Source organism: Colossoma macropomum, unplaced genomic scaffold, assembly GCF_904425465.1.
Source record: "Colossoma macropomum unplaced genomic scaffold, Colossoma_macropomum, whole genome shotgun sequence".
In the NCBI taxonomy this organism is placed as follows: Eukaryota; Metazoa; Chordata; class Actinopteri; order Characiformes; family Serrasalmidae; genus Colossoma; species Colossoma macropomum.
In genome coordinates this window covers 12,983,948-13,009,184 of record NW_023494788.1, presented here as the reverse complement: position 1 = coordinate 13,009,184, position 25,237 = coordinate 12,983,948, and the positions used below count along the sequence as shown (strand labels likewise).

Here is a 25,237-nt window from a genome sequence, read left to right as displayed (position 1 = left end):
GCTGCTTCTGCTCGTGCTGTTTCATCAGCCGGTTGCGGACAGCCTTCTTGCCAGAACACAATGTGCAGCAGTAGCTCAGTCTCCTCTGTACACGTCACCTCCTCTCCAGCAGCCAGGCCGAACGCTGGCACCGGGAGCCGTCCCACCACAGACAGCCCTTCCTCTACCACTCCCCCCCGTCCTGCCCCGCTGCCATTACACCCACTTAACAGCTGCGAGAGAAAGTTACAGACAGCGCAACCTCTCCATGCTCACCATTCCATTCACTCACTCCATCTGTCTCCTAGTCATTATCCTCCAGCTTGATTGATCCCCCACATGTTTTCATTTCGGTTCTGTCACTCTCTTTGGGAAGTAAGCAGAGGAAGGAAAGGATGAGCAGCCATTGTGTTTCTCAGGCATGCATCCTGCAGAAGTGTCTTTCTCCTTCAATCTCTTAGCAAAAGACCGGGGTCCTCCAACCAAAGCTCCACTGCACCCTCTTTACTTTGTTTACCTGTTACAGCTGTTGACATTCAGAATGATTGTTTTATAAACATCCTGTGAGATATGGACTTTGGCAATCTTGACTGGAGTCCTTAAAGAGAAATTCCACAGAATCTTCAACATTTCTGCGTAATTAAATGGTTAAGATGTGAACAAAAGTTATAGTGGTTTGATGTGAAATGCTCTATTCCAGAGAAAGCCCAGCGAGTCCAAATTGGACACATTGATGGTGATAGGAACCAGAAGTCTTAAGAGTTTAATGCCTCTAAAAGCTCCCTCACAGAAATACATGCAATAGTTACAAACACACAGCCTGATGTCTGAGATTTTGGCCTAAAACATAATTTTTAAAAATGTATTCATGGTGGAGAGGTACATGTGTGTTGTAAGGCAAAATAGTCCTCAAAGAAAACAGTCAGATTTACCACTATTTTACCATCATCAACATTACGCATAAAAACACATGTAGACACATGTAGGTTGACTGGTTATTTTGATAGTAAATAAAATGGCTATATTTGTATTTTAGACATCATGACTGGTTTATTTCACCACCACTGTAAAGAAAACTGAGTCAGTCAGTTTTCCTACAATTAGGTGTTTGACATCAAACCACTCTGAATGACTTTGTTCGCATCTCAGTGATTAAATTATGCAGACATTTAGAAATGGACCGCCATAGTTGCCTCATACTGTGTAAAGTTGGTAACAAGCCTCAAACAAACTTGATTATGTGTTTCTTCTCACTGTTAAACATACTCTTTTCTATAAAAATGGACAAACATATGTTGCACAGCCAAAAACAGTAGTAGCAACCATCTTCAGCCTGAGTTTTGTTTGTACTTTTGTCTGTTTTTATAGATAACATAACACAGTGTCAGAAACTACACACATCTGCTGCATAGGTGAGTCTATTTGAGCTTACATAACTTGTGGTGTGAGGTAAGTGTGTGCAGTAATGCAGTGCAATAAGTGTAATGCAGTTTGGCTGTAAGCTTATGTATTAGCTACATTATCCTTGAAGCTCCAATGCAAGAACTAAAGAAGCAAACATCAGACACCAAACATGTCTAATCTGATCGACAGCATTTGGGGTAACAGGGAAAACTGATTTTTTTGCCAAACTGTGACTCTGACCTTCTTAAAGTCAATGGCTACTCATTTTCATGAAACATTGTCTATATATGTCGTGTTTTTTTATTACGAACTGGCAAAAAGAGAGATTTTTGGAAATTTTTTTCTTCTGCCATTTTTTCTGTGTGATTAGAGTTGGGTGGGACTAAGTTTGAGACATAGATAAAGTCAGATCTCCTAAAGTACTAATCAGAGTTAGCAATGTGTATATGACAGCTACTCATGTTCTTCTCCTTCGCATAAAGTGACTGCTCTGGGTCTCAGCCAAGACTCCCAGCAAGTTGGTCATGCAAGCTTTTCTAAATTTATCGATTTTATATTTAATTTATCGATTTTTGTATTTATAGGTTTTTTACACCTCTGTTTGTAGCGTGTAAAGCATGAAATAATCATTTGAAAGTCAGAAGTACTAGGATGTATTTGGCGGGAGTTTTTCAGACCACGTTATACATCTTTAAGCCATTACGTCAAACAGGCTCAAAAAGAAGGTCCGACTTAATGTTTAGGTCTCAAACGTAAAATCGACATTATACTGATGAAGATATGATGACAACAGTGGATAATTCACTTACATTCCCAGAAGACACGTTCACCAAGTTTTGACTGAGTTCTCTTTGAATACTCTTTCAATGCACTCGCAAAAGTCAGATGCATCCACTTGTGGGGGTCTGACGCATAACCGACATTACAAAACGTTCTTCCACACTTTGAGTGCAATTACATATTTCCACCAGAGAGGTCTCCAAAGTGTTACTTTAGGATTGGAGTGTAGGATTGAAATGATATGTTAGCTTAGTATTGCCTTAGCTACCCCTCAACATCAAAGTAATTGTACTTTACAGGCATGGCACACAGAAAATTTCTGTTCCACCTTTCTACAGTTCCATTCCGAAAGTTTGTGTGACCTTTGTTTCAGAAGCACAGTCCAGCAGTTAGCTAGCTATAGGACACGGATATAACAACAGTGCACCTCAGCGTTTAACTGACTGAGTTCTCTAACATTAACTACATAATATAACTAGGTCTCTAATATGACCATTAGACAACTTGTTCTCCTTTTTACACTGTTTCCTCACCATTAAGAGAGGAGCCAAGAGCGAAGTGGCCTGTTTTCCTATCAGGGGTGCTTTTGTTTTTCAAAATCAAACGTTTAGGGCTGAACCACATCGACCCTGCCTGCTGCATCCATTTCTAGTATCACTGGCGGTGCCGCTCACCACTGCCACCGACACTAGGTTGTTTACGTTGCCAGGGAGACGCCACTGTGAATCGTTATGTGGTCTGACACACCCACACAGTTGTGAGCAGGGAGCAGCATGGATTTTTTGAAGCATATATCTACTATTAAATTGTATAATTTTATACATATTTCTTGAAAAGAACACTGCTGAACATTTTTTCCACAGCATATCTTTAACATCAGAACAAAATTTTAAACACAGTGGCTTTAAGTCTCCTTTGGATTCTCATTGGTTTCCCAAAAGACTTACATTTTGTTTAATTCTTTCTCACTTACAGCTCATTGAAAAAAGCTGAATGTCATTGTTGTGCATACAATCATGCTCAGTGAAAAGAATTATGGAAAGGCTAATGGAATTATCCATTATATTTTCGTCATGTTTTTGTTTTTTGTGGCATTGAAACAAACTAAAAAAAGGTGTGAAGTGCTGACTCGAACCTGTCTCTACACCTCAGTGTCACTGCCAGACTGAGGATAGTCCACCAACCAAAAATATCCAGACAATAGCCTGTGGTCACTGATGAAGGACTAGAGGATGACCGATATAAACTGTACAGCAACAGATGAGCTACTGTCTCTGAATTTACATCTACAAATTGGACTCACAAGGTAGGTTTGTCTTATAGAGTGGGCACAGTGTTTAAAAACTCCAGCAGCACTCCTGTGTCTGATCCACTCAGACCAGCACAACACACACTAACACACGACCACCATATCAGTGTCACTGCAGTGCTGAGAATGATCCACCACCCAAATAATACCTGCTCTGTGGTGGTCCTATGGGGGTCCTGACACTGAAGAACAGGTAAAAAAGGATATAACGGGGGATAAAGGATAAGTATGCAGAGAAACAGATGGACTACAGTCTGTAATTGTAGAACTACAAAGTGCACCTATATGGTAAGTGGAGCTGATAAAATGGACAATGAGCATAGAAACAAGAAACTGGTTTTAATGTTAAGGCTGATCGGTGTATGTACTATACCAAAGCAGCAATTATAGCTGTTCTAAGGGTTAAGTTCTCAGACTGCTAAGGGTTAGCGGCTGTTCGAATTACCAGTGTTGAGCTGTCCATTTCAAAATTACAGACTCAAACCAATAATCTGAGACAATGCAGAGCCTTGTGTTGCTTTTTGTGGGCTGCCTTTGAGGTGATGTAATGAAAGAAAACCAGTGCTCTTCCTCAGGCAGCTTATGACATCACACATGCTGCTACTGTGTTAGTTTATTGTGATTTTAAATAGAAAATGCTCTCCATTAACACAAAGTTTACACCTTTACGCTGCGTTTGTTAGCACCTCACAGAGGTCGGAGGTGAAGCTGTATTGTTGTTTACTGAGTGGAGGTGTGGTGCGGCTGGTTTATCTCCACTGTAAACTCAGGTGCTGTAATTTATTCCAGTCCCATGTTTAATATTATTTGCTATTGCAGGGTTCAATGTGCCCAGTGTTTACACAGAGGCAAAACAGGAAGCAGAATGAATAGAGGCCTTGTGTCCCCCTCCGTGGCTGTGATCCTTTTAAGGGTCTGTGGAGTTTTATTGAGGAAATGATGGTCAAAATCATACCGTCTGCTGCGTGATTCAGATTTTATTTTCAAGCATGGCCCCAAAGGGAGGTATTTCCCATAAAGCGGCCAGAGAAAGTGTACAGTCCAAAATAAATCATGTTCCCACATTTATGATGCAGTACGTAGAAGCTGCATTCCAAAGCCAACATAAAACTACTTTTGTTATTGAAATAATGTGAGGTTATGAAGTACAGTTTTTGTATTGACACTTTGGTGTGGCCAAAAATGAAATTTACAGTTCCCTTACCCTGAATGATCTCAGTTAGCCAAGAGAACCTCTTTGGTTGGCTTGATTGTGATCAGCTCAAATAACTGTAGTGCAACTGCAAACTGTAAAACGTCCTTTGGTTAAACTGTTTTGTACAGTACATGGTGTTAAAATATGAAATTCACTTCATAATAAATTGAGGACTTTCCACAAATGATGGCAAACGCAAAAAGTACCTAAAAGCAGCCATTTTTGCATTCATATGTAAATGTTCATTTGAATTTTCAAATTTTTAAATGTGCTTATTTATTGTTTTAAAATAAGCTCTCTTACTGAAGTTTTCAACAAATCCATGAATCGTCAAAAAAAAATGGTCAAATGATACGACTGACGTTTAAGAAAACTAGAAAGCGAATTACCACTTTTATTATCAATTGTGGAGTTTCTTAACTGCTTTTGACGTACTTTTTAAACACATGGAAAACTGCTGCAGAATACGTCACCATGGAGACTGTGTGGGCAGACCCTGCTCCACTGCAACACTCCATTGGCTGAGTGGGCTGTAGGCTGGACTTGGGGTGCCTTAAACACCACTTGAGTTCATGCATATGCTTTAGAAACAGTGTAAAACAACTACATGCAGTTTTCCCTAACAAAAACAACTGCCTACACTCTTAAAAAAAGATGTTTCTTCAAGGGTTCTTTAGTTAAGACAATGGTTCTATACAACAATGAACACTCAAAGAACCATTTACATGCTTAAAGGGTTCTTTGCATCATGAAATGATTCTTCAGATTGATGGAGAATATACTGTATAAGGTTCTAAGTAGAATCTTTTTGAAAAGGGTTCTATATAACACCAAAAAGGGTTCTTCTATTGTTACAATGTCAAGCTTGTAGCAGTAGTAGAACCATTTTTGTTGCTATATAGAATCCATTTCAAAAAGGTTTGCTTCTTCCCAAATTTGCCTCTTTAGTTTTGTACTTGAACTATAAGGTTAAGTAACGGAAGCTTATATCCCACCAGCAGGAGCACCACCAGGGAATTCGGGACCCATGAAAAGAAAATATAACACTGTGCACATTCTGCATACAGTGGAATATACTGTTTGATGCAAAACTCACACCCTCAATAAGAAATGTGCTAAAGGCCATCTAAAATCACAAATCACATGCTGAAAAATAATTACAGCATGTAAACAGCTTTGAAAATGATTTATTCATTTTTATTTTCTTCATAATAACAAAAAAGAAATTCCCATGGTCCCCCTGCTATTATGCCAACTGACATGCCACTCAACACAATGCTGCTCACGTTCTTCTTCAGTTGGGAGTAGGGCTTATTCACTTGTAGGGCTATAGGGCCTGAAGCTGCATCTGTTGGGCCTGGCACCAGGGAGGGGCAGTGATAACTGATTTAGTATGATTAACTCACTATAAGTTTGGCTGCATTGATTAAATGCAGGCTAAAAGAAGAGAGAAATGTAAACATTCTGAATTTTTGTGAAGATATGAAGTAAACGATATTAGGAGTAGCCTGTTTCACCATGGATTAAGCTAACAGGTTCATTTCCACCACTCATGGACTACACCCACCTTTCCTTGTGAAAAATTGGGTGACATTCTGTCACCTGTTCTTTTCTCTCTCCTGTCTTTCTTTTCTTTCTGTTCATTTTTGGAAACCAGATTTTTCTTTAGGACGCTGAGACATAATGCTACACTGGCACTCCTCACTTGCAATTCACTGCTAGCAAGTATTGTTAATTAATGATAGGTTAATAATTTAATATTGAAAAATGACCCAAATATTCTATTAAATTTAATTTTTTAGGGCCTCTGTGAGTCACAGGCCCCTGCCTGCCAGCTAGCATCATGCAAACTGCAGGCCTTCTAGGCAAGTGTGTGATTATTTTATCATGTGTTTTGCTAACTCTTGGGTATAAGCTTCCATTACTTGTAAGCTAAATTAGCCTTGTAGCTCAGGTGGAAAATCAAAACAAGCAAACTTCAGGCATTAAACATGTCATAACTGACTGACTGCATGCAGCTCCCAAACTAGAATCTGCAGAGATGTTCTATAAAGTTACCAAACACAGCTCTGGTGCTTCTGCTTGTGATCTGCAGATGGTAGCCAGTACAATTAGACCTAATTGTAATTAGATAGGGTGTTCCAGTGAGCTGATGACCATGTGAAGACTTGTTAGGCTGCGTAGACAGCGCCACGTCTGCAGCTTGAGAGAGGCTGAGTAATTACACCTCCTCCACCACGGCCTGCTCCCATTCCGGCTCAGTCTGCTGCAGCCAGAATGGAAAATGCCACGTTGCATAGCTGCTGTTTTTTCCAGCCTTTTCTCATCCAGATGTTTCTCTCCTTACTCGTCCACAGACTGGGAGAGTACAGACATTAGCAATCCATAGCAGACCAGTCTCTCTAAGAAAAAGAGGCCTGAAGCTGAATAGAACAGCTGCAGTGATTACTTTAGCCTGATGTACTTTCAGCAACCCACAGTTTACACAAACACATAGATAGAATAGTAAGAATGGAGGAATGTGACTGTATGACTGGGCTTTTAAAGAATTTAACTTTTTTAAGTAACATTCACTTCTTAAAGGTCTTGCGCATTAAAATATATCTAGAAATGAGATTTTTGTAAATGTATTTGTGAGAACCATGCCTGAGGTTACTTGAAGATGAGTCACATGAGGTAGAGAGTTTATTTTTATATCCTTTACAGGCAGTGTGGTCAGTTCAGGATATTCATTTGACTCTGACAAAACTTTGTTATTATTTTGTCCTTTTTGTGGAAGTCATAAGACAATTATTCAACTAAGCATTAAAGCTGATCTTTAAAATAAGAACACAGTTGTCCTGTTGTCTGCACCTATTGCTCTATTGTCCTGTCATGCATGGTTCTGTCCGTACATCACACAGTCTATTGTTTCACTTTTGTACACACAGCTGTATTGATTACCAAACTTATTGTGTGGCAGTAAAGCATCGTGTGTCTTCAGAAACAAATTAAGGGGACAGCAGACTCTGCATAGGCCATTAGGATCCCAGCACTAAGTGAAGTTTAATGTGAAATACACCATTACATTATTTCAGTAGCATTAGCATATGCTACAGACAAACATGGCAAATATAAGTGAACATATAGTAAAAAAGGTATAAAAAGCACACAACACTTGTGATTTAACAAATAGCAATTAAATCACATTTACCACCATATAACATTATAATCAAACTATATGCAGTATTGTGCAAAAGTCAAGGACCTGACTTAGAACTTCAACTCTTAGAAGTTGGTTGCACTTTTTACTTCTCATGCTCCAAGTAATCTCAAACATTCATTGATGTTGGGGTCTGGAGTCTGAGCTGGTCAGTCTGTTGTTCTGACAACACCAGCAACTTCTTTGACAGTAGCAATGTCCTCTTCACAGCTGCACATCCTTTCAGGCCCATAGTGTTAAGTTGTCTTCTCACAGTGGAAGGATGGACAGAAAAACTTGTGGATTTTTCCCGATCTAAAGGAAGAGTTGAGCTCTTTACAGATGAAGTAGTAGTGTTTATCTGATGGTGACAGTTTTGGTGGTCTGCCAGGACTTGTATGGTTATTAAAAATCCCATTTTCTCTGTATCTTTAACCATTTTATGAACTCCAAATCCAAAAACATTGAACTAAAACACTTTATTTCTTTTAACTGAAACACATTTTAGCAAGTCCTCCATGATATAACTTCCTAAGCAGTTTCTCTAAATAGCTGAAAACTGCACCCAAAGCATTCCCATTTGAATTCATTCTGCCTGTCATTAATTGTGAGCACAGTATAAAACTTCAAAAAGTAAGTTCACCGTCTGTTTAAACAAGCACAGCAGACCTGACTTGCATGGCAAGAAACAAAGATCTTTGACTGGATACAGAGAGTTAACTGTGGGACGTCCCACTCCAGTGCAGTGAGGGGGGGGTTAACTGGGCCTGCCCACTGCAAATGTCTTCTGCGTGAACTTGTGTTGCTGTTAGATAGTTCCAGACCCCCGCACCAGCTGACTTCTCTTTGGCTTCTCGGCTTGCCGAACAGAAGGTAAGAGCACTGCACCCTATCATCTATTACTACTCCAGGACTACATCTTCACCTTCAGCTCAGATCCACTTCCAGAGCCTTGTTTCAAAATGTAAAAGGAAGACAAATGTCATTTCACTGATTTGTTGCTTGCTTTAGATATTTAGTGACACATCCTAAACCATATTACTGAACAGAAAGTTTTCTTTTTGCATTTTCTTCTTGTCTTTTATCTTATTACTACCTCATTATTTCATATATGTTTATATTTCTTTAAGCCACAAGTGAATGTGTTCATTGTATATTGTACTTAATTTAGTTGTCTATCTAAATATTTTATATCTCTTAGTTATTAAATGCATTGTTCAAGAAGTCTATAATAAAGTTAGAAAGGTAGTTGCTGAGGGTTCTTTTTCTGTTTTTTCACGCAGAGCACATCTCAATTTAGTGATGACGCTCAGTTTAAGTGTAGCACAGTGTTAAAGCATTGTGCCACATAGGCAACAGAAGGGGGGGACACAGAGAAGGGAGGAGGTGGGGGAAGGGGGGGATTGAGCTACAAAGCCTGAGAGAAAGACAGAGAGAGAGAGAAGAGAAGAGAAGGAGAGTCGGTTTTCATTCAGTCTCCCCAAACCCCAACCCCCCCCCACACACACACACACTTACTCTCGTCAAAAGGAATGCGAGTTGCCATGGCAGTTCTCACCAGCTGTTGGGGCCTGCATTAAGATTGTACAGATGTCTATTCTCTTGACAAACAAGAACTTCGTGAGAACGCACTGACGTCCACAGCTGCCGGATGGGATGCTGGGATGCTGTTAGATAAAGACTGTCTGCTGCTGCCAAAGAAAAAAACGCAGCCACATTCCATAATACAGGGACATTTTATTTGTTTCTTTACTTATTTGAAAAAATAACATATGTTAGTTTTAGATAATGTGCTACCCGCTGTGGTGTTATTTTGCAAATCAAAGAGAGAGATTCAATATTTCACCCTTTTTTTTTCTGATGACTGCAAGGTGAAGGCACACTAAAACAGGCTGAAACTGTTGCACTTTGCAGCTGATGGTTTGATTGTTTTTTTTCCATTCTTAACAGAGAGAAGGCCTTTATTTAAAAGCTCTTACGTGTTTTGACAGTTGTGTAGGGCTGAAAAACAATCCAAGAATGCAGCAAGTCAGCTTTTGGGCAGTTAGCACAGGGCTGTTGCCCAGATGCTGTCAGCGCTCTGTTTGGGTGACACTGACATGTGAATCAAAATGGTACATTTGCTCTCGAGCCACAGTGGGTTAAATACCGGCAAACAGAAGTAAGCAGCTTTAGCCAGGAAAAAAAGACTCTCAGGGTTGCAGTGGAAGGCCGGGTGAGAGAGAAAAGAGGCGTTAGTTCGCTGCTGTCCCAAAGAGAGAATGACCAGCAGATCAGTTGGCATGGAACCAGAGAACACGAACCTTTAGGCCTGGAGAATTCACAAGCTATATAGAGAGCATTTATAGTAAACATAGGTACTAATTTGAAAAACTTCAGTTTGGGGGAGGTACAAATACCAAACAAGAATGTGGATTAGCACCAATCTGGTTTTAGCCCCATTCTTGACCCTTATCATCATCAATTCAACCCTTGACAAGAAGTCAAATTCCTCATTAACCCTTATAGAGACACACTAACTAATAGCACACTCAAAAAGTAATGGATTAAATTTAGTTGATTAATTTCAACAGTAATAAAATATAAAACATCAACATAATTTTGTCTTTCAGTTTGAGAGGTGGCTTGAGTAGCCTAAACCCATGGCTTTCAATTATCAGGTCAAAAATCATCTGCAGAACTGAAGTAGATCTTCTCAATACATCCATCTATCAGCAGAAGAACTGAAGTTTATTAGGTGTTATTCTTCTCTTTTGGGACCCTTTTTGTTTTAAAATGAGATAATAAACTGCAGATGTAAGAAGGCATGACCAATCACTGATGCTGTCACCCATAAATAAATTAATTAATTAATTAAATAAATAAAACGCAGACGTGTCACAATTAAGAAATTAGTAACCAGTGGTGGACAAAGTTCACAGCTTCAGTACTTGAGTCAGGGTAGAGATACCCTTGGTAAAATGTAACTCAAGTAAAATTAGTCCTCTATTTGTATCTCAAGTAAAAAAGTACTTGCTTTAAAATGTACTTAAGTATGAAAAGCAAAAGTAGAAGCTATACTAGCTCTTAAAGTTACTTTATGTTGTTCTATTTCTATTAAGACCTGTGTGGCAGTGGACATGAAAAATAGAGTTTAAAAAATAGGCAAAGATTTCTAAAGACACGGAATTAATCAGAAATTACTTACATTTTCAATATTCCAGAAGTGCTTAGGGGAGGGGTTTAGTGCAAGGTTTTTAGTGCAAGGTGTTCTATGATTGGTTTGCTTCAGTTTAAATGTATCATTGGGGGCAGTTGGTATTTAAAAAAAAATCTATTTTTACTCACTTTAGAGCAAGAATGGATTTGTTCAGAAAATAGTGGAGTAAAAAGTGAAATATTTTATTTTGAAATGTAGTGGAGTGAAAGTAAAAGTCTCAAAAAATGTAAATACTTCAATAAATTACAGACTCAAAAAAGTACTCAAGTACTTCATTACTATCCACCATTGTTAATAAATAAGTGTTAATGACTAAAAAGTACCTGAGTAGGAAGGTCCTCCTTTTTTCTGCCCTAAATTACTTAAAGGTATTACAATTTTAAGATACTCAGCAAAGTACAAATCCATTGAAATTTGTAACTCAGTTACTATCCACATCTGCTTTTACATTGAATTGTATGTGTGTATAATATTATTTATGTGGAAATGATACACAGTTGAAGTAAATTCACTATAAGCCTTCACTCATCAACAATTGTCACTGTTGTAAGAAAAATGTGTTGCATCCAGTAATTTTATTAAAAAAACTTCTTAACATCTGTTAAAAAACATCAGTTTTGGTCATGAAATGTTCACACAAGGTAAAGGGCAGCTGGTATTTTCAATGTGGATTTGACTTTAGAAGAAAAAGATGGAAGCAGACAGAGGAGCGAGGGAGAGAGATTTCCCTATAGAAAAGCTCCATTTCCACAGACAGCTGTTGTTCTTTTGGCTTGGCTCTGGGAACAGGATGGAAGCAGGGTGAATCACTGAGAGTTAGTGTTGGGGGGGGATGGGCAGGAGGTGCTTTGAAAGGTCAGGTGACTGCAAAACTCAGGTTACAAGGATTCCATCGCTCTGCTCTGACTCTCTTTTGTCTGCCTCAGAGCTTCCTTCAGGCATGTCAATGGCAGCCTTTTCAGCAGAGGATGGGATTTCGCGTTGTGGCTACTTTATTCTCCCCACCTTTCTCTTTATAATGAAATGGAGGCTTAGTACCTGAGGGGCCCATCTGAAGCTGCAGGAAAAAAAGCGGTTGAGGTTACGTGGAGAGAGAAATGTTAATTTCCTGCAAACCGCAGACCATCAAAGGCAGCCTATGACCAACACACCTGTGGTGTTTTTGGACAGAACACCCAGCAGGCCATTTGTGGTCTTTCTTTCCATGCCAGTTTGAAAGATGCTTTTTTTAAAGCTTGTCAACTTTTGTCAGGTTTTTTGGATCATTTCATTTCCATGTGGCTGCCCTGCTGGTATGTTTCTTGTTTGTTTTTTGGACAGGATGGGACCTGCTTTTCGGCTCAGTGCTGAATGCTGTCCAGACGCAGGGGAATAATTGCCTAGTAATGGACAGGTGGCTTGCGCAGGAGTTTACTTTTTTTAAGCCAAGTGGCTTCCTGCACCATAAATCAAAGCTGCATACCACCCCCTGAGCTCATGGGCCTGCAACTGGGCACTGATTATGGTGCTCAGTGTTTACTGAGGAGGCTAAACTTTAGCTTGGATCTTTTTTGTGGCTTTGATTTATACAGCCAGAGCCAGCCTCCCAATTCTGAGCCTATTACTGCATATATCTGGACGTAGCATGTTGTTTTGCACATAACCCATTAAGTTTTTTCATGCTGAACTGCTTAAGCAATGGGGAAAAAGTGGTCTCACTTATTTGTTGCTACGGTCTCTAAGCTCCACTGTTTTTCCAGCCTCTACACCACCTGTTAAGTCACTCCAGAGAAGCAGAAAGAATTCCCTAATCCTTTGCCTGAAAAAAAGGCAAAAGCAGAGCACTGTGTTTCTGTTTTTCTCCCGGGTTGACGCCCCACAGCTTGCTTGCTTACCTAACTAACCCCTAAATCAAATATTGAGCGGAAAAAGACGGCCCTTATGCAGCTGCCGTCAACTAATTTCAAGCCTGTTTGATTATGAGCACTACTTTCCAAATAAAACAGCTTGTTTTGCTGTTACGTCAGCAAAGTCCATCCAGCTAACAGCCTTTTGCCTCTTTTGGGGGAAAAGAAATAGCATGCAAATATGTTAAAACCTCTCTCGAAGGGAACGGACTGACCCCTCCAGGCTAAACAGACGGAGACGATCCTAAGTCATTTCCTTCACTCTCTTGCCAAGGTTCTAACTGTCTGCCTTAACAGACGCCGCTCCTGGTGAAATAACACCTTCTTCCCCCTCCCTGAGCAGTGAAGATTTCTTGTGCGCCACGTTTGGAGATGTCAACGTTTCGCAGGGCGAGCCAGGGCTTCTGTGTTTTTCCACTTCTAACGTGCATCAGAGCTGCAGGCTGTCTGCTTGACATCGGTTTCTGAGCACAAGCCCTTTTTTCCCTTTCCAGTGAAAACAGAAAGGGGAAGAGGCCTGGTCTGAGCTTGTCCCAGGCCTGGCTGGCCCAGCGCACAGACATCCCAGCCCAGTTTGGCAAATCTCCCCCAGCAACATGGAGAAATGTGAGATTGTGCCACATCGACACAGCAGCAAGCATCTGCAGCTAAAGGATTGGCCTGTGCACAGACTGCTCATCAGCTCACCACCGTTATGACACTCCTTCTTAATAATGGGCTACTCCCTGGAGCTTCATAATATTGAAACAGCATGTGAATACTCGTTCCAGTTTCTCAGTTCTAGCTTGTGAGCTAAACCTTCAAACTACACCTTTAAAAATAAAGGTGCCAAAAAGGTTCCTTAGAGAGATGCCGTAGAACAGGTGTGGCCCATGAAGACGTTTGATTTGGCCCTCCACAATAACCCTAACCCCTTATCCAATGAGAAGGCACATATTTTTATACTATATATAGTTAATTAAATCCTTTTTTGTTTCAAAATTGCATTTTTAAGTATATTTCTTGCAAAATATAGTGCATAAAGCAATTTAAAAAAATGAGTTTGTCTTTTTCTCCCTTGGCCCACCACAAGCATTGCACTTTGGGCCTCCAATACAAAAAGCTTGGGTACCACTACTATAGTAGAGCCACATTTTTTTGCTTCATGAAAAAAAAAACCTTTCAATTAATGTTTCCTTAAAGAACCACCGAGATGGTTCTTTAAAGAGTGCGAGGAACATTTTTTGGCCTCCCAAGACAAAACGTTTGGGCACCCCTGCTGTAGTAGAACCATGTGTGGTTCCCTCAAAACTTTCAATTGTTATTATTTTTTTTTAAGAACCATCTCAATGGTACTTTAAAGAGTATAAAGAACCTTTCTGGCACCCCAAGACAAAAAGTTTGGGTACCCTTGCTGTAATAGAACTATATTTGGTTCCCTTAAGAAACTTTCAGTTAATGTTTTTTTTGTTTTGTTTTGTTAATAAACATCTCAATGGTTCTTTAAAGAGTATGAAGAACTCTTTTGGCCCCTCAAGACAAAATGTTGGCACACCCCTGCTGTAGTAGAACCATATATGGTTCCCTCAAGAAACTTTCAGTTAATGTTTCTGAAGAACCATAGGCTCCTTGAAGAGTGTGAGGAGTCCTTCCTAGAACTGCACATCCAAGCCAGGACACATTTAGGAACCTTTATTTTGAAGAGTGAGACACAAATGTGACAAGACAGTTTGTGATTGTTTATAAATATATGACATTTATGATATAGCAGTCAAAACAACACCGGATTTACATCGACAAGCATCTCTGACTCATTTCTGCTGAAGAATGTGGAGCGCGCTATGAGCTCTTTGTTAGCGCCACAAGAATTCCACCATCATGAAACGTGGCAGAGAGCCAGGAGAGTTTTTCAGTTAGTTGCTGGGCAAATTGTTCATGGGTCAGTGCTTTCAAGGAGCCTATAAATCCCCCAAGAACGTTACAGCTGGGCCAATTATGAACGTGGAGATAAAACGCAATAATCCCTCTCCATATTCAATCATGTGATAACACATCCATCACAGCTTCAGGAGTGGCAAATAATTGCGGTGCTCGTCACATAAGAGCCTCCACAGCATATAAGCTATAGCATGGTCATACTGTACGGCCTTTGAACAAAGTCTGAGGGCCAGTGAATGCTTCCTTTGTTCAGCTTTGACACAGATACTTATTATACACCAGTGCAATCGTAGTCATTTCATTCAACGGCGAATCTTTGTCTTTCATGTGCATAAATGGCAGGCTGTCTCAGTGTATTTTCATAGCAGCCCTGAGCTTAAGCCTTGCAGCTTGCCTCGGTGCATAGTTAAAAGGCAAAACAAAGTGCTGCTGGCTTTCATCTGCATTGCGTTTTAGACATCTACAGTCGATCATGTGATACCATCACCGAATGACAGCAGGCTTGTGGCTTCTTTGAACGTCCAGCCATAAACAAAGACTACCAGTGTTATGAGGGGGGCGAGCGAGAGGGAAAATGTCTGCTGCAGAAGAGAGGAGACAAGGCTAGTGAGCAAAGAGAAGGCAGAGCCGTTTGTCTTCAGTCAAAGGGCCTTATCGACCTGCAGGATAGTGCAGTTTCCAGCCCCTCTTGGAGGGACCCTCTGAACCACAGGCAGGCATTCGGAGGGCCCGCAGTACAAAGGCATTCGGAGCTGTTATCTCAATCAGACGCTGAGTCTGGCCTCCCTGTAGATGCATGTGTCGAGCACGCTCACTGCTGGGCACCTAGTCGTCCGTCAAAGAGTATACAGGGCAGGTCTGATGGGAAAATGCTAGCTGTTATCCCCTCCGCGAAAGGCTGCTACAAGGGTGAAATCTGAAAAGTGAATGGAAGTAATATTGATTTCACAGCACAGACAGACTTCAGCGGGAATGGGGTATGAGGCGCGGCTTGAAGTTTGCTGCCATATCTGTGAATGAGAGCAGATGGGGCCTTCAAGCCCCAGCCTCTCGCTGTCCTATGAACGTTTCATATTCAAGGCTCAATTTCAGGGAATAAATGACAAAAAACACTCCCCCTTTACAAAACTGCCATGTCCTTTTTTAACCCCCTAATTACTAATTAATATTGTTTGTTAAATTTGTATAAAAGTCAAAAGTCTAATGTCTGTGGAATGACATGCAGAACATACACTTTGTTCTATTCACAAAATCTAATCACAGTATAAGATGAGCAATGTCTGATAAAGAATTTTTCCGGTGCTAAAAAAAGAAGAAAAATATGATTTCAGCTGTGATTCAAAATGTACTTGTACTGACTTAGTATCTCGAAATAGTAACATTTCCTCAAAGTTTTGACTATGTCAAAATAATGACTTAGTATCTCATAATAATGACTTACTATGTCGAAATAATGACTTAGTATCTCATAATAATGACTTACTGTGTCAAAATAATGACATAGTATCTTGTAATAATGTCTTTCTATGTCTAAATAATGACAGTATCTCTTAACAATGACTTATTATGTCAAAATAATCACTTATCCCAAAATATTGAAGTACAATTGCAAAATAATGGTTTAGTATCTCGTATTATCCCAAAATAATTAATAATTATTTTCCTCAGATTTTGTAGCCCATTATAAAATAAGTGCTTTTTTGAGATACTAAGTCAATACTTTAAGAAAATCAGTCATATTTTGAAGTAAATATTTCTCCTGTACCAAGTTAGAATCTTCCATATTATCCCTTTAAAATCCCAGGCTTATTACATACTAAGGCTTATCATTCATCAACTACAGGGACAGGTGATAGAATTGTGTGATAAAACTGCCCATTTAAGAGGTTAAACAAACAAAAGTTTCTGTTAGTACATTTATCATGAAATGACATTGTAAAGGGCAGCTGGCATTTTTAAATGATATAAAAACTGTAGTTTTTTGTGACAGTGACAATATACAAAATATATGTGTTTCACCAGCACTCTCTTCTCAGCTCCATAGCTTGCATGTAGATGATTCAGATGTCAGATCATTGCTGCTGTATCACAGTGATCATGATGTACATTACATCAGATAAGCTGAGTTTTTTAATCATTTGTTTTACTTGCAGGCTGAATCCCAACATGAGGGTGTGGATTGTCTTCCTTTTGTGCCTGGCTGGAAAGGCCCTGGCCACTCCAGTAAGTTCACATCCTTTACATGCATTATGTGTGTGTTTGTATAGCTATGGTGTACAGTTATACAATGTGTGTGTGTGTCTATGTGTGTGTGTGTGTGTGTGTGTGTGTGTGTGTGTGTTTGGAAGATGTAATAAAAGTGAACTTGATGATTCAATGGTTTTACAAGCTGCTTTATTTATTTAAACTAATTAAATTAATCCAGAGCTTCAACTCCTTTGGTGGCTGAAGTCAGCAAAGCTGATACAAACAAAAGTAGGCATCTAATCACACCGGAACAATTTACAGGCACTGATGGTCTTTTGAACCATTTATTTTGCAGGCAGAGGAGGAGCCAATTGTTGAGGAGGTAAGACCCATTTAATTTGGATGTAAATAGGCTTGTAGTAACTTTAGGGTTCTAACAAGAAATAATGGGCCTTTTCTCTATATGGCAGCACGTCTTAATGTGTATATGTATATGCACATAGAACTTTGTGTGCAGCTTCCTGTTATAAGTCCCTGGAGGCTCGAAATCCACAAGAGTTTGTAAATATAACTGAAAGGAAGCAATTAAGTGTCATTGCTTTCCCACATGTGGGCACGGAGCCTGTTATTTTTGCCCTCTGTTTGCACGCCTGTTGAGAAATATAGGACATTTACTCCCATTGGTTTCTGACATTGTCTTATGATATTTTCAGCCATTATAGCAAAACGCATTGTGCAAACGTGATGGGCAATATGTGCAATTCCAACAGTGCTGCTTTTCTCTCTCCTCACTCAGGAGCTGGAAGTGGGAGCCAACCCAGTCCAAGTGGAGACTGGAGAGTTTGATGAGGCCATTGAGGTTGTGGAGGATGTTGTTGCAGAGAGTAAGTGTAAATATCATTAAGAATGTCAGAAGGTTTAGCTAGGTCTGACATTTTTCTTGTATTTATTTCCCTCGAGGTTTATTTAACGTTTGTGTAGGTTTATGCACCAAAATAGTCATGATTAATTTTTACATGACCATTTTCTAACTTTTCTTTAGCCCTTAGAAATGAACAGGCTGTTTTTGTTGCAGAGCCTTTAACACGTGTATATGCAAATGACCTCTGTCCTGATTGGCTGTACATTCAAAAATGCCTCATTTAAAAAGCAGTCCAGGCCAAAACACTCCTTATAACTTCAAAGTGAATGTGCAGGGTTAATCTGTTGTAAGATGAATAGGCGAATATATATGTATATATATGTTGGTTTTCATAATGTCACAAAAACAATGCATTCAAAAGGCTTAGTTTCCAAATGTGGACTGTATGAAATGTTTACATACTATATAAAACTATTTTATTTAAAAAAAACTAGGAAAACTATTTGGTTTTCCATGATGTAAGCTTTTTAAGAGTGCAGCCACACCATATAAGGTCCAGTGATTTTGTTATGAGGACCGTATATTGAAACGCTTTACTTCAGAAAAACTGAATCCCCACTGCCACTCAGCTAACCACATTGTGTTAGAATGAGTAAATTATACAGCAGCAACCTTATGATGCCTCTGGTAATGACAGACTGCACATAAGTCAAATCTAGACAGCTATAATTATGAGTTACCCAGGCTACGCTCTTAGAAAACCATGTTTAAGTGCCACACATCCAGCAATGTAATGTGTCTGCCAGTCACAAAAGAGCTAAACCAGAGAGGGGAAATTGAGAAAAGAAGGATTGTGTGCTTAAAAGTGCTGGAAAAACATATTAGCTAAACTGTCACATTTCCTCTCCCCCTAGATCCCTGCCTTAACCATCACTGCAAGAAGGGCAAGGTGTGTGAGGTCGATGACAGCAACCAGCCCATGTGTGTGTGCCAGGATCCTCTGACCTGCCCCACCCCCGATGGAGAGTTTGAGCATGTGAGCCTTTTGAATGCTGGTTCATTATGGAGCTCAGGCATTGATAATAACACATTATAACAGACTGGTGTGGCAAAAAAAATCCCCCCTTACCCCAAGTGTAATCAGCCATGTCTGTGTTATGAGGCTATGTAGATAACAATCAATGGAAGTTTATATCTCACCAATTAGCATCATGCAAAGATGAAGTTATTCATAACAAGCGTATAATTCAGGCCTCAAGATGCTGCTAATGCCGTATTAGCTAATCAATGTACTTTTGTCCATTTTTATAACGGTATCCTACAGTGTCAGAAACAACAAAAGCAAGACTATCTGAGTTATGTTAACATCTCAGTGTGGTACAAAACAACTATGTGAAGATTTAAGCAAGTAAATTTATGCTCACAAGCTTCCAATACTTGTTAGATACATTAGCTTTGTGGCTCCAGCGCAAGAGTAAAGAAGAAAAGCAAGGACACCAAATATGTCTTGATTGTTTTTCCTTTTTTTTTGTCAATCTATCAAACCTAGACTATAAATGAAGACTGACAGCAATACCTAGGACTGCAGGGACAGCATTCTTCTAAGTCAGAACTCTGACTGAAAAGAATATTTGTGTTTCATAGCAAGAAATTTTTGCTGCCAGGCACGCCCACCTCTTTGATGAATAGCAATCTAAATCTTCCAGGTTGGAAAGCGTGGCATTTAGAGTTGCCTTCTTGCACTTTGTAGGTCTGTGGCACTGACAACAAGACCTATGACTCCTCCTGCCACTTCTTCGCCACCAAGTGCGCCCTGGAGGGCACCAAGAAGGGCCACAAGCTGCACCTGGACTACATCGGACCCTGCAAATGTAAGTGTGCATCACTTGTCTGGTAAAAAAAAAAAATAAATCGTGATAAATTGAAAGTGCAAGGTGTTTGCCGCAGAGGATGTTTAACATTTAAGCCAGTCATGGTGTGGGCCATAAAAGCCAGGCAAAGCTGAGTGCTTTGCGATGATTGATGAGCTCCAGGCTGGAGGCCTCCCTCGCAGGGCACTGCACATGCTGAGCATTGGGCAGGCCCTAGCATGCCCGTGTTACTCTACTCCACAAAACAGAGAGAATCCCCTCTTAAATCTCCCTGGGTTGGGCCAAGTTTCTGGACCAAAGGGCTCAGATGGAGATCCTGCTGCAACTAAAGCCTCACTGCAGGGTGCCTGAGTTGCAGATGAACTGAGAAAAACGTATTTGATACTAGTGAATTAGCTAATAGCGCTAGCATAGTTGTAAGCTATGAGGTAAATCAGCCTTTAAAGATATATTTAGCACCGAAGACACATTTCACGGTTTCATAGCAGACTGTTTGCTACACAGCCAGTCGAGACGTTTAGTATACAGTATTAAGAAGCGTGCTGGTATTTGTAGTATTTTGGTTTTCACTTGGCTACCGCTAACCATTTCTGCTGGCTCTGTTCCCCAGACATTGCCCCCTGTCTGGACAACGAGCTGAACGAGTTCCCCCTGCGTATGAGGGACTGGCTGAAGAACGTGCTGGTCACTCTGTACGAGCGCGATGAGGACAACAACCTGCTCAACGAGAAGCAGAAGCTGAGGGTCTGTCTTTTCTCCTCAACGTTGGTCTCAATACATTATTTAATGTACCTATGAATTATTCAAAACCATTAGCCTGCAGTCAGTGCAGTCAATAAACATCACAGTTTCATTCCCAGGGAGGATATAAAGTAAAGGTGCCAAAAAGGGATACTATTAAAGAACCACTTTTAGTTCTGTAAAGAACATTTCAGTTGATGGTTATTTAGAGAACCATTTTTTTTTTCCCCAGAACCGTACATCTAAGCCTAGAACTATTTTGTAACCTTTATTTTTAGGAATGACTGACATACCATGCACTAGAATAAACCATGAATACTTTGCAAATTGTACATTTTTTATTTAATAATTGTATTAAATTTTAAGAAAACGTAATAACATTTTATTATTTTATTTACTTATATTTATTAAAATATTATTTTACAATTGACAACATACGTGTCTTCTGTGCTCTGAAAACATGTTGTGTTCCATCTTCAGGTGAAGAAGATCTATGAGAATGAGAAGAGGCTCCAGGCTGGTGACCACTCCCTGGACCTGTTGGCCCTGGACTTCGAAAAGAACTACAACATGTACATCTTCCCCGTGCACTGGCAGTTTGGCCAGCTTGACCAGCACCCCGTGGACGGGTATGCGGCCATACATTTTTTTAAAAGCTATTCTGTTAAGGAGTGCCCAAACTTTTTGTCTTGGGGGCCAATGTTTGTGGTGGGCCGAGAGCCAAAAGGAAAAAAAATACAAATATGTATTTTATGACATCACACTACTTCATTTGTTCATATAAAAATAAACAGAAAAGAAGGAGTAAACAAGTTATATTTAGTATAAACATGTTTGTTCTCTTATTAAGTGAGGGGGTGGGGTTGGGGTACCTCGCTGGCGGGCCAAATTAAATGTCCCAAAGGACCAGTATAGCTTATTTTGCAGCTGTTCTGGCATGTTCAAGTCACATCTATTTGAACCTGTAGAACAAACTGTTCTCTGCAAACATTGACATTTATTTTTGGCTTTCCTGCTAAATGCCATGGAAGAAAAAGATGGCTGGTGTTTCCATCTCCAGTGTTTGACCAAAGCATGTGTTTTTCAGGTTCCTGTCCCACACTGAGCTGGCTCCCCTGCGTGCCCCTCTGATCCCAATGGAGCACTGTACCACCAGCTTCTTCGAGCAGTGCGACGCTGACCAGGACAATTACATCGCCCTGGAGGAGTGGGCCAGCTGCTTCGGCATCAAAGAGCGTACGTCACAATCACGCTTTTAGGCTTTTCCGAGGTTGAATAAATTCATTCACTAATACTTCTTTTTCTTTCTTCTTGCAGAGGACATTGACAATGACCTCGTCATCTAAATCGTGGCCACCATCAACACTTCCTAGTTAGCCTACTATTGGGATGAGGTGCTAGCCATTAAATTAAAATTACATTAATGGTGCTAATTGCGATTTCCAGTAACCTATGTATACCACTAAAATTTAAACTGTAAAAAGAACATGCACAGTCCACACTAACCATCACAGTAAGTGATAAGTTCCCATATTTTTTTTGTTTTGTTTTGTTTTGTTCTTGCAATTTTTCCAATATTGTGCAAATGCTCAAGCCAGCTGATGGAACTGAGTAGACGTTTGAAATGTCAGAGGAGGGTGATGTTAAGGATATGATGGACTTTGTACGTCGAAAGGCTTTTTTTCATTGGATGCACAAAGAGTTACATATTTTTCAAGGAATCAGGGCTTGAATTTAATGTCAATTCGGAGTTACTGAGAAACTTGTAAAAAGACAAAAATAAAGTTTCCAAATAAATATTCTTTCTGCTTGCTTTATAAACCTTTTACTTTTGTTTGTTGCACTCTTTTGGTGGGGGATACACTGTTTTTGGTTAGAGCTTCTTTAAATTTGAGCCCTGAATAATAATACTAATAATAATAAGGTCTGTTTATTTGCCTGTTGCGTCTTGTCGAAAAAAACAGGACACCATGTTGAGTATTAAGCAATTTGAACAATACAAGAAAATATTATTTGAACTCGAAGGGAAAAGAATCTCGCAGGATGAGACATTTGTCCCTCTAACCTGTTTGCGTACATTTACAGTATTTGCCACAATGTGAGCACTCTTTACATGAATAAAGCTACTGAAATTTCCAAACCCAAACATTGCATGCATTTTCCTCAATGTTTCATCTTTCTGCTATGGATATCTGTCTTCCCTCTGCTTCTACACTTCTCATGTCATGGTTCACGTTCAGCAAAGCCCGCACTGAATAAGCCTACTATCAGCTCATTTGTGCAGTTCTCCTTGGTTGAACCTGATTTGGTTAAATTTGTCAAAGTATGTGCTTAATGGACGTATTAATGGACGCATCATAGATGTGAAAGCTGCATGAAAATAGGCTACCATATAAATGCATGTGCTAAGAAAAAAATAAGATCTGCAGCACACATGTTTGCAATTTCCCTGAGGGTGGAGTGGGCATCTATGTAATGTTTCTCCTGTGCTTTGGCATGAAAGGGTATTTCTATATCCTACAATTAAGAGGTTATTTTTAAACAAAAAAGGTCAGCATGACCCACAGCTTCTACATTTATGTGTAATGCAGGGTGTGTTGAGCAAAGTGAAGAAAAAAGGCCACAACAGCTTTTTAAAGGTTTGTGCAGTGGACAGAAACTGAAGTCTGTAGTGACTGGGTAGTACAAAACTGTAGTAACCATTCAAAATTCAAAACGCTCCTCTTATATAAAGGAACTGCAGAAATACAGTTGGAAACTAAACCATTTTTATTGCACTGTAATCCTTCAGTAATAATCTATAATACTTTCACCTTTGTATAATATTCCTGTACGCCTGTCTTAGCAACAGTAATAGTAGTCTATAATACTAGTACAGTATAGTATTGTACTCATTTATTATCTCTATGGTAATCTATATAAGTATATCATATAAGTGCCTTATAATGAACTACAGTAATGTGAACAATTTATTAAATATAATAATAGCAATTTACATAACTATGGCACATCCTGATTGGTTGAGAAGCATTCTACCCAAGCACAGATTCCACTTTGTACTGGTTGCTAAGTAACAACTCGCTTAATGCTGCAGCCAGCCATAACAAATTTTATACTTCATCATATACAAAAACAGAAAATTTATATGATACAACCCCATTTTCAAAAAATTTGGGACACAGACTTTTGCAGACAGAATGCAATGACATTGAAATCATTTAAACCTAATATTTCATAGAAAATATTACAAAGACAATATATTAAATGTTGAAACTAAGAAATGTTATTGTTTTTGAAAAACATATGCCCATTTTACGCACACACACAGATATATATATATATATATATACACACACACACATACAACAACTTGCAAATCATGTGAACCATGTTTTTAAAAGAAAATACTATAAAGACAACATATCAAATGTTGAAACTGGGAAATTTTATTATTTTTTCAAAAATATATGCCCATTTTGAATTTGATACCAACAACACGTTCCAAAAAAGTTAGGACAGGTGCATGTTTACCATTGTGCCACCTCTACCACCTCTTCTTTTAACAACACTCTGTAAGCATTTAGGAACTGAGGAGACCAATTGCTGTAGTTTTGAAAGTTAAATGTTTTCTCGCTCTTGTTTGACATAGAATTTCGGCTGCTCAACAGTTCGGGGTCTCCATTGTTGTATTTTCATTTCATAATGTGCCAAATGTTAACAGTGGGTGACATGTCTGGACTGCAGGCAGGCCAGTTTACCACCCAGCCTCTTTTAATATGGAGCAATGCAGTTGTAATACATGCAGAATGTGGTTTGGCATCATCAATTGCTGAAATAAGCAAGGCCTTTCCTGAAAAAGACGTCATCAGGATGGCAGCATATGTTAACAAAACCTGTATATTTCGTTCAGCATTAATGGTGCCTTTACAGATGTGCAAGTCTTCCATACCATGTGCACTAATGCTCCCCTATACCATCATGAATACTGGCTTTTGAACTGTGCACTGATAACAAGCTGAGTGGACACAGCATCCATGATTACCCAAAAAGAATTTCAAATGTTGATTTGTCAGACCACAGGACACAATGTCCATTTTAAATGAGTTTCAGCCCAGAGAAGGTGGCAGCATTTCTGGTTCCTGTTTATATATAGTTTCATCTTTGCATAGTAGAGTTTTAACTTGCATTTGTGGATGCAATGATGGACTGCTTTCACAGACAGTGGTTTTCAGAAGTGTTCCTGAGCCCATGCAGTGATTTCCACTACAGAATCATGTCTGTTTTTAATGCAGTGCCGCCTGAGGGCCCAAAGATCAAGGCCAGCAAATACTGGTTTTTGGCCTTGTCCCTTGCATACAGAGATTTCTCCTGATTCTCTGAATCTTTTAATGTTATTATGTATCATAGATGATGAAAAGCAAAAGTTCTTTGCTATTTAAGTTGAGAAATGTTATTCTTGTATTGTTGCACTATTTGATCGTGTAGGCTTTCACAGAGTGGTGAACCCCTCATCATCTTTGCTTCTGAAAGACTCAGCTTCTCTGGGATGCTTTTTTATACCCAATCATGTTACTGACCTGTTGCCAATAAACCATCAGCTGTTTTTTTTTAGCATTACACAACTTCACCAGCCTTTTGTTGTCCCCGTCCCAACTTTTTTGGAATGTGTTGTTGGCATCAAATTCGAAATGGGCAAATAATTTTCAAAAAACAATAAAATTTGATA

At 39.4% G+C, this 25,237-nt stretch overlaps 1 protein-coding gene across 1 annotated transcript; it reads left to right on the top strand.

Moving 5' to 3' along the window:
• The first annotated feature begins 8,599 nt into the window (after nucleotides 1-8,599).
• sparc (secreted protein, acidic, cysteine-rich (osteonectin)) lies at nucleotides 8,600-22,337 on the top strand. The gene is made up of 10 exons (XM_036568515.1): nucleotides 8,600-8,721; nucleotides 17,004-17,073; nucleotides 17,393-17,419; nucleotides 17,834-17,921; nucleotides 18,814-18,935; nucleotides 19,650-19,770; nucleotides 20,381-20,514; nucleotides 20,992-21,140; nucleotides 21,599-21,747; nucleotides 21,829-22,337. Exons 2-10 carry the CDS (start codon nucleotides 17,017-17,019, stop codon nucleotides 21,855-21,857), a joined length of 876 nt encoding a protein of 291 aa, XP_036424408.1. The 5' UTR covers nucleotides 8,600-8,721; nucleotides 17,004-17,016; the 3' UTR covers nucleotides 21,858-22,337.
• The last annotated feature ends 2,900 nt before the right edge of the window (nucleotides 22,338-25,237 follow it).